This window comes from Scardinius erythrophthalmus (genome assembly GCF_964197995.2).
Source record: "Scardinius erythrophthalmus genome assembly, chromosome: 4".
NCBI classification, from domain to species: Eukaryota; Metazoa; Chordata; class Actinopteri; order Cypriniformes; family Leuciscidae; genus Scardinius; species Scardinius erythrophthalmus.
This window is the reverse complement of record NC_138224.1, coordinates 1,560,251-1,569,839: the sequence shown is the minus strand read 5'-3', so window position 1 is coordinate 1,569,839 and position 9,589 is coordinate 1,560,251. Positions and strand designations below refer to the sequence as shown.

Sequence of the window (9,589 nt, the reverse complement as noted above, 5' to 3'; positions counted from 1 at the left end):
AGGGCGCTCACAGGACGAGTGCAGAATGAATGGAGGTCTATGGCGCTATACCCCTCAAAATCCACTTTTCTCAGGATATCATTTTTTGTCTAGTAATTTGAATGTTGTATTCGAAAGGAAATGCAATGAAATTACACATTGCTGGGTGTTAGGTTTTTTAGAGTCACTTATTTTAAAAAGTCTTTTAAAATGTCAATGATGTCATACACATCGTACGACCAGAGATACTGCTTTACGGCAATCCTTCAGTCGCTTTGGTGCTTTCAGCTCTGCACTTTCTTTTCTCTCGAGGCATCGACAACACAGCTGACACAGGTAAACACACAACACAGCCGACACAGGCAAACACACAACACAGCTGACACAGGCAAACACACAACACAGCTGACACAGGCAAACACACAACACAGCTGACACAGGCAAACACACAACAAAGCTGACACAGACAAACACACAACACAGCTGACACAGGCAAACACACAACACAGCTGACACAGGTAAACACACAACACAGCTGACACAGGCAAACACAACACAGCTGACACAGACAAACATACAACACAGCTGACACTGGTAAACACAACACAGCTGACACAGACAAACACACAACACAGCTGACACAGGTAAACACACAACACAGCCGACACAGGCAAACACACAACACAGCTGACACAGGCAAACACACAACACAGCCGACACAGGTAAACACACAACACAGCTGACACAGGCAAACACACAACACAGCCGACACAGGTAAACACACAACACAGCTGACACAGGCAAACACACAACACAGCTGACACAGGTAAACACACAACACAGCTGACACAGGCAAACACACAACACAGCTGACACAGGCAAACACACAACACAGCTGACACAGGCAAACACACAACACAGCTGACACAGGCAAACACACAACACAGCTGACACAGGCAAACACACAACACAGCTGACACAGGTAAACACACAACAAAGCTGACACAGGTAAACACACAACACAGCTGACACAGGCAAACACACAACACAGCTGACACAGGCAAACACACAACACAGCTGACACAGGCAAACACACAACACAGCTGACACAGGTAAACACACAACACAGCTGACACAGACAAACATACAACACAGCTGACACAGGCAAACATACAACACAGCTGACACAGGCAAACACACAACACAGCTGACACAGGCAAACACACAACACAGCTGACACAGGCAAACACACAACACAGCTGACACAGGTAAACACACAACACAGCCGACACAGGTAAACACACAACACAGCTGACACAGGCAAACACACAACACAGCCGACACAGGTAAACACACAACACAGCTGACACAGGCAAACACACAACACAGCTGACACAGGTAAACACACAACACAGCTGACACAGGCAAACACACAACACAGCTGACACAGGCAAACACACAACACAGCTGACACAGGCAAACACACAACACAGCTGACACAGGCAAACACACAACACAGCTGACACAGGCAAACACACAACACAGCTGACACAGGTAAACACACAACAAAGCTGACACAGGTAAACACACAACACAGCTGACACAGGCAAACACACAACACAGCTGACACAGGCAAACACACAACACAGCTGACACAGACAAACACACAACAAAGCTGACACAGGCAAACACACAACACAGCTGACACAGGCAAACACACAACACAGCTGACACAGACAAACACACAACAAAGCTGACACAGACAAACACACAACACAGCTGACACAGGCAAACACACAACACAGCTGACACAGGTAAACACACAACACAGCTGACACAGACAAACATACAACACAGCTGACACAGGCAAACACACAACACAGCTGACACAGGCAAACACACAACACAGCTGACACAGGTAAACACGACACAGCTGACACAGGCAAACACACAACACAGCTGACACAGACAAACATACAACACAGCTGACACAGACAAACACACAACACAGCTGACACAGGCAAACACACAACACAGCTGACACAGGCAAACACACAACAAAGCTGACACAGACAAACACACAACACAGCTGACACAGGCAAACACACAACACAGCTGACACAGGTAAACACAACACAGCTGACACAGGCAAACACAACACAGCTGACACAGACAAACACACAACACAGCTGACACAGGCAAACACACAACACAGCTGACACAGGCAAACACACAACAAAGCTGACACAGACAAACACACAACACAGCTGACACAGGCAAACACACAACACAGCTGACACAGGTAAACACACAACACAGCTGACACAGGCAAACACAACACAGCTGACACAGACAAACATACAACACAACTGACACTGGTAAACACAACACAGCTGACACAGACAAACACACAACACAGCTGACACTGGTAAACACACAACAAAGCTGACACAGACAAACACACAACACAGCTGACACAGGCAAACACACAACACAGCTGACACAGGTAAACACACAACACAGCTGACACAGGCAAACACACAACAAAGCTGACACAGACAAACACACAACACAGCTGACACAGGCAAACACACAACACAGCTGACACAGGTAAACACACAACACAGCTGACACAGGCAAACACACAACACAGCTGACACAGGCAAACACACAACACAGCTGACACAGGTAAACACACAACACAGCTGACACAGGCAAACACACAACACAGCTGACACAGGCAAACACACAACAAAGCTGACACAGACAAACACACAACACAGCTGACACAGGCAAACACACAACACAGCTGACACAGGTAAACACACAACACAGCTGACACAGGCAAACACAACACAGCTGACACAGACAAACATACAACACAGCTGACACTGGTAAACACAACACAGCTGACACAGACAAACACACAACACAGCTGACACTGGTAAACACACAACACAGCCGACACAGGCAAACACACAACACAGCTGACACAGGCAAACACACAACACAGCCGACACAGGTAAACACACAACACAGCTGACACAGGCAAACACACAACACAGCCGACACAGGTAAACACACAACACAGCTGACACAGGCAAACACACAACACAGCCGACACAGGTAAACACACAACACAGCTGACACAGGTAAACACACAACACAGCCGACACAGGCAAACACACAACACAGCTGACACAGGCAAACACACAACACAGCCGACACAGGCAAACACACAACACAGCCGACACAGGCAAACACACAACACAGGCGACACAGGTAAACACAACACAGCTGACACTGGTAAACACAACACAGCTGACACAGACAAACACACAACACAGCTGACACAGGCAAACACACAACACAGCTGACACAGGTAAACACACGTGCTAGAAGAGTTTTTGTTTTGTTTCTGGTCCCGCTTCGGATGCCACGATGCCATCAAGCAGTATCTCTGGTCGTAATCAGTCCTTCACTGACCAATCAGCGTTCATTAGCAGAATGCTAGCGTGTTATGGGCAACAACAACTCAACCTGTAAGAAATCGAAAGGACATAAGTACTCGTTCATTCAACTTTCGACCTATAACCCATGTTGAACTTGCAAAACCTACAATCAAATCTGAGATTTCTCAACGGCAATCGGGTGAAAGAGACAAATTTAGCCGTATAGCCCCATAGACTCCCATTCATTCTGAATTTATAAGATATACAGTGTGTAATGATGTGTTTGATTATGCCGTGACTCTACAGAATCGGTGATGTGTTGTGGAGCGTAAACCGGTCAACAGAGTCGTGTGACAGACATTGACTGTAATGATGGACTTCTGCTCATGGACAGGTAATGTATATGATGTGTGATTGTGTGTTTTACTGTGCTAAACATGTAGGTTCCCATCACTTTCTTTTTGAAAATCAAATGATGGGAACCTTAACAGGTGGGGAAGGGACATTTTTTATTTACAATTAACTTTTTTTTTTTGTTCCCTGTTGTCCAAAAGCATAACCGCTGCTGGAGACTGTGCCGGAAGCTCCAGGGGGAGACCGCACTGGTATCCCCCTCCTTTGGGTGCACACCGCTCACACACACTCCTATCGCAGAGACCCAGCATCCTCTGAACCGTGAGGCTCTTACCTGTGAGCCACAGATCTCTTGCTGAGACATGTGAAGGAACTTCTATTTCACTATTTACTTGTGTGTGACCTGTGATTTATAAATAAACCACTTAAAGCTTTCAGCTGTGTGATTTGAACCCAAGCCTCAATCACAGAGGTAATCATTATTCAGAAGCGCATGGCCTGGATTCTGCCATCTTTCCTTCTGCCATCTTTCCTTCATTGTCACATGGGTTCAGAACATTGTTTTGAGCCAATCACCACCAGAGTCCCAATTGTCATGTGACTAATCACTCCATATTTGATCTCCTAAAACACTGTCAAGATTCCGATTTTTAGATTCACTGTTCACTGTTAAGATTCCTAGATTTTATCTCGAAAGATAAGTGCGCCAGGAGAACTGTCAAAGCTGTGTTGTCTTCGGTGGTTCAGTGGTAGCAGAAATGTTGCTAAAGCAAAAGGTTGCCGGTTCTATTCCAGCTTGTTGTTGCGGTTTTATACTGTGTTGTGATTTCAGACTCCGATTCGAAAGATAAATGTACCAGGAGAACCGGCCGAGCCGTGCAGGCGCTGGTGGCACAGTGGCGGAATCATGGTATCACCTTCCCAAGGTCCTTGGTTCAAGCCCGGGTCAGGCGTCTGCACACCCAGAAAACCAAAGGGGGGGGTAGTGTGTGTGTGTCCCCCCCCCGAGGTTTCGGAGTGCCTGTCGCTGCGGTTATGATGCTTTGCGCTTATTTTTTGCTACGTTTAATAATATAATAAATAAACTTATTTAAAACCTTTTTTTTTTTTTTTTTTGGACTGGACTTTGGACTTTTCTTTCTTGGACTTTTCTTCTCTCTCTTCATGGGCTTTTTTTTTTGGACTGGACTTTGGACTTTTCTTTCTTCATGGACTTTTTTCACTTTTGTTTTAGAAATTTAGTTGCCAAAAGTAACTGTTACTTAGTTACTTTTAAAAGTAATAGTTACTTTTAACATCTTTTAAAAGTAAGTATTACTAAGTAAATTTTAAAAGTAACTAAGTAACAGTTACTTTTGACAACTTTTAAAAGTAACTATTACTAAGTAACTTTTAAAAGTAACTAGTAACTATTAGTGATTAGTAACTAGTAACTATTACTTTTAAAATTAGTCAAAAGTAACTGTTACTTAGTTACTTTTAAAAGTTACTAGTAACTAGTACTAGTAACTATTACTTTTAAAAGTTGTTAAAAGTAACTTTTTAACTAAGTAACTTTTAAAAAAGTAACAGTTACTTTTAACAACTAAATTTCTAAAAAGGAAAAAAAAGTCCATGAAGAAAGAAAAAAAGAAGTCCGAAAAAAAGAAGTCCAAAAAAAGAAGAAAAGGAAAAAAAGAAGAAAAGAAAAAAAAGTCCATGAAGAAAGAAAAGGAAAAAAAGTCCAAGTCCAAAAAAAAAAAAAAAAAAAAAAAAAAATTGGTTTTAAATAAGTTTATTTGTTATATTATTAAACGTAGCAAAAAATAAGCGCAAAGCATCATAACCGCAGCGACAGGCACTCCGAAACCTCGGGGGGGGGACACACACACACTACCCCCCCCTTTGGTTTTCTGGGTGTGCAGACGCCTGACCCGGACTTGAACCAAGGACCTTAGGAAGGTGATACCATGATTCCGCCACTGCGCCACCAGCGCCTGCACGGCTCGGCCGTTTCTCCTGGGACATTTATCTTTCGAAACGGAGTCTGAAATCACAACAGAGTATAAAACCGCAACAACAAGCTGGAATAGAACCGGCAACCTTTCGCTTCAGTGACGGTACTGCTACCACTTAACCACCAAAGATGACATGTTTAAATCAGTTCTCCTGATATGTTTGTAACTTCTATTTCACTATTATCCTGAGAGTTTCCAATAAAGCAGTTAAAGTGAGATTTGAATTAAATAGGATCCAAATCCTTGTCTAAATAGGAAAGATTGAAAGTCAGCAATAGTGGGATTTGAACTCAGGACACTGTGATTAAAACACAACGCTTTCTCTCCTGAGCCACTGAGACTGCAGAGATGAGGAGCGTTTTCAACAGGTTTGATCCAGAGCTTTGTGTTAAATGATGAAGAACTTCAGCAAATGTTGAGCTTGAACCAGAACTTTCTGGTTTGAAAGGGAGACAACTATCCGCTGAGCCACAGATGCACTGATGATGTTTTTAAGGTAATTTAGATTTGATCTTAACTTAGGTTGAGGAAAAGATGTTCATTGTGTCTGTGGGATTTGATCACAGGTCTCTGTTCCAGTGTTGTGATTCAAAGGCACTCGTTTACCCATTACACCACTGAGTTTCAGATAATAAAGGTGCTTTGTAATCACTTTATCTTGTTTGTAGTGTAAAGACAATGGAAAAAAAAGTTGGATCAAACAATGTTCTTCGATCACAGAGACTGTGTCTAACTCAGGGCTGGTTTGGTCTTTCACATTAGATCACACCAGACTACTTGCAGAGCGAGTGAAATGAAGGGTTAGTGTGACGTTGTTCCAGAGAGGCGTGTGTGGTAGATTTTTTCCTAAACCTTACTATCTGGGGTGTCTCCAAATGGACACCCAACTCTGTACCTGGGTCTCGTCTCCTGGCGACGTCCTCACTTGGATATCTCACCTAGTCTAACTACCTGGGTCTCGTCTCCAAATCGACGTCCCCACTTGGGTAGATTTTTCCCTAAACTCAGTATTAACTTGTTCCCCTAAAAACTAACTTACTACCTAAACTAGCTTCCTGCGCAGGAATAAATTGACAAACAGACCTGCAAATGTCCTTTAAATGCTTTAATCACGGCCAGGAGATCTTCCCGGGCAGTTCTCAGGGAATCTCTCCCAAGAAGCAAGGCCGGAGGATCTCAGACAAATTCCATTGAGAATCCCCCCGAAAAACACACATTTTTATAGAATCGAGAAAACAAATAAGACTTACATGTCACCTTCAATATGATTGGTTCAATTGGTTCAAAAGCCCCAACCCTTTCCCTCTGTCACTGGCACAAGCAAACTCGAATCTTAATGATGACTTCATTCGTTAATCACAAGATTCTAACAGACTGTCTAGTTTCATTTCCCAAAACGATGTTATTTTCACACACACACTCAAAGTCACAAGTTTTTCCCCAAAGAGTTTTGACATACACAATAGTAAGAGCTGAACTGTTGCTTCATTTATCCAATTTGGAAAAAGTGCTAATTTGGAATTCCACCATGGAAAAAGTGGGCCGGTCTTGAGCCTGAAACTCCCGGGCTGAAAAGTGGCCCCACTCCGGCCCTGTGCGGAAGTGAGGTCCTCTTGGTTAGCCTTTGGTCTGGCGGGCTGACCCGGGTTGCCCAGACTCAGTTTTAACTCTTGCATCTGGCGATTTTTAACTGGGTCTGACAGCCTGACAGCCCTTCTGCCATTCGGGCGTTGGCCTAGCGACTTGCATGGCCTGTCTTGAATGGCATGTATACAGTGAATATTTGTACATAGTTCGTTGATCACACATGGTGATGGGCTTAGGTCATGTCATCTCATTGGGTGTCTTAAAGAGCTACCCCATTAATATGTATCGTACAGTTGCAGGATCCAAGTTATGTAATATACCCGCATTGCTTTTCCCTCCAGAAATGCATAACATTCAGCCTAACAAAGATTCATCGTTTCTCCAAAAAGCAATTTCGAATCTTCAAAAGTGTCAGGAGGGGATTCAACCTCACCACACCCTGAAAACAATGCATCAATATTCACAAGAGCACTTATGATTCAGAAATGTAAGATTATTTTGTATACCATAAAAAAAACTAAAATTATAACTGAAAGTAATCAGAATTTGCCTAAACAAATCAAAATATGTTATAAAATTACCTCTTTGAAATCTGAAAATTGCAAAAATGATATCAGCATCCTCTAAAACCACTCATATATTGTAGAAATTAGCCATACAAATACAAATTAGCCATGCTAATAATGCTAATTAGGCAAATTGCTCAACATATGCAAATTAGCATCCAGTAGTTTCTGTATATTGGGGACCCATACTTCACATTTCTGCAATAAAACTTTGGTGTACTCAACATTCACCTAGTTGGCTACTATACTATCGCCTGAAAGATACAAAAAAATTAAAATTAAAATTCTTGCTGCGGGATTCGGGAAACGATTGACCGTCTACTTGCACTTTTGCACCTGATTCTACTGTCATTATGTAATTATATATTTTTGTTGCCATGTTGTTTGTACATGACTTATTGTGCAATAAAAAAAATAAAAAAATATATATATATACATTTAAAGATTCGCGTCTGAACGCCCTCCTGTGGTGAATTATGTGAATTACACTGCTGTTAATTATTTCATTGCTGTTAAAACATTTTCCACTGGTTTCACAGACAGGGCTTAAGACTAGTCCTAGACTAAGATGTAAGTCTGAGCTGTTTCCACTGAAATAAACTTGCACTGACTGATCTTAAAAATATATCAGTGCCTTTTTAGTTTTAAGATGCACATCGGTAATGTTTTTTTTCTAAGCATGTTTATAAAAAATACTTAAATGTCCTAATTGATCTATGGTCTAATCCTGGCTTAGTCTAAGCCCTGTCTGTGAAACCGGGCCTTTATTAAATTATTTTTATTGATTAAAATCATTTGATAAATAATTGAAAACATCTGGCGTTTTAAGACTAAATATATTGTTGGATGGGTAAACTAAGGGAAAATTATGAAAAATGGATTGAATCATTCTCTGTGTATTGTACAGCCTCCCAATTTGTTAAAATAAACAAATAAGTAATATAATTTTAAAAAGTCCAATGTGTTGATCGAACGCCCTCCTGTGGTGAATGAAATTATTTTTTAAATTTGATTTAAGTTTTAAATTTGATTTTTTTTTTTTGGTTATTAAGGCGCATGGTGCACGGGTAAATCATTTATAACAAACGCAGCTACATTCCATTAGTGAACACAATTTAAATAGATTTATATTAAAAGCCTCGTTGATTCAGACACTTTAATAACAGAATAAATATAAGCGCGCGAAACGCCGCACGGTCACAACACATACATTATGCAGCGAGAACATTTTAATGTTATTTGAAGTTCTTTTGTGTTGAATGGAACAAAATATGCACTTTAAACTGCGATGTATTTGCTTGCAAATGTTCAATGTTTGAACACCTTTATTTTGGAGAACCGCTGAAATGCACTTCCGGTGTTGTCACTGTCTTCACTACCCCGTGCTTATTTACTTTCTCTGCAGTGATTAAATATGATTGTAAGCGGGTTTTACAAAGCGTCAAACCTTGTGAAGTCCAGCGGGGAGGTTTGGAGGATCTGGATGAGGAAGATGAGCGCTGATTCTTCCTCTCTGACCTTGAGAAAACAGCAGGATGGAATCAGGTGCGAACTTCTTGCGTGACCTCTGACCCGCATCGCTCGATATTATTTGTTTTATTAATGCTAAAAAAGTTGTCACCTTTATAATACATATTTTGTGTGTATTCAAACA

At 41.6% G+C, this 9,589-nt stretch overlaps 2 protein-coding genes across 2 annotated transcripts in view; both read left to right on the top strand.

The window, feature by feature from the left end:
• Nucleotides 1–284: 284 nt before the first annotated feature.
• The window catches only part of ripply2 (ripply transcriptional repressor 2), a 486,302-nt gene continuing 476,997 nt past the window's right edge, over nt 285–9,589 (top strand). The window contains exon 1 of the mRNA XM_081364122.1: nt 285–315. The gene's annotated coding sequence lies outside the window, so the exon portion shown is untranslated. The remainder of the gene's footprint in view (nt 316–9,589) is intronic.
• Nucleotides 9,135–9,589, top strand: part of echdc3 (enoyl CoA hydratase domain containing 3) — a 6,298-nt gene continuing 5,843 nt past the window's right edge. Inside the window, exon 1 of the mRNA XM_081363796.1 lies at nt 9,135–9,480. Coding sequence (XP_081219922.1) covers nt 9,350–9,480 — 131 coding nt within the window. The 5' untranslated portion in view covers nt 9,135–9,349. The remainder of the gene's footprint in view (nt 9,481–9,589) is intronic.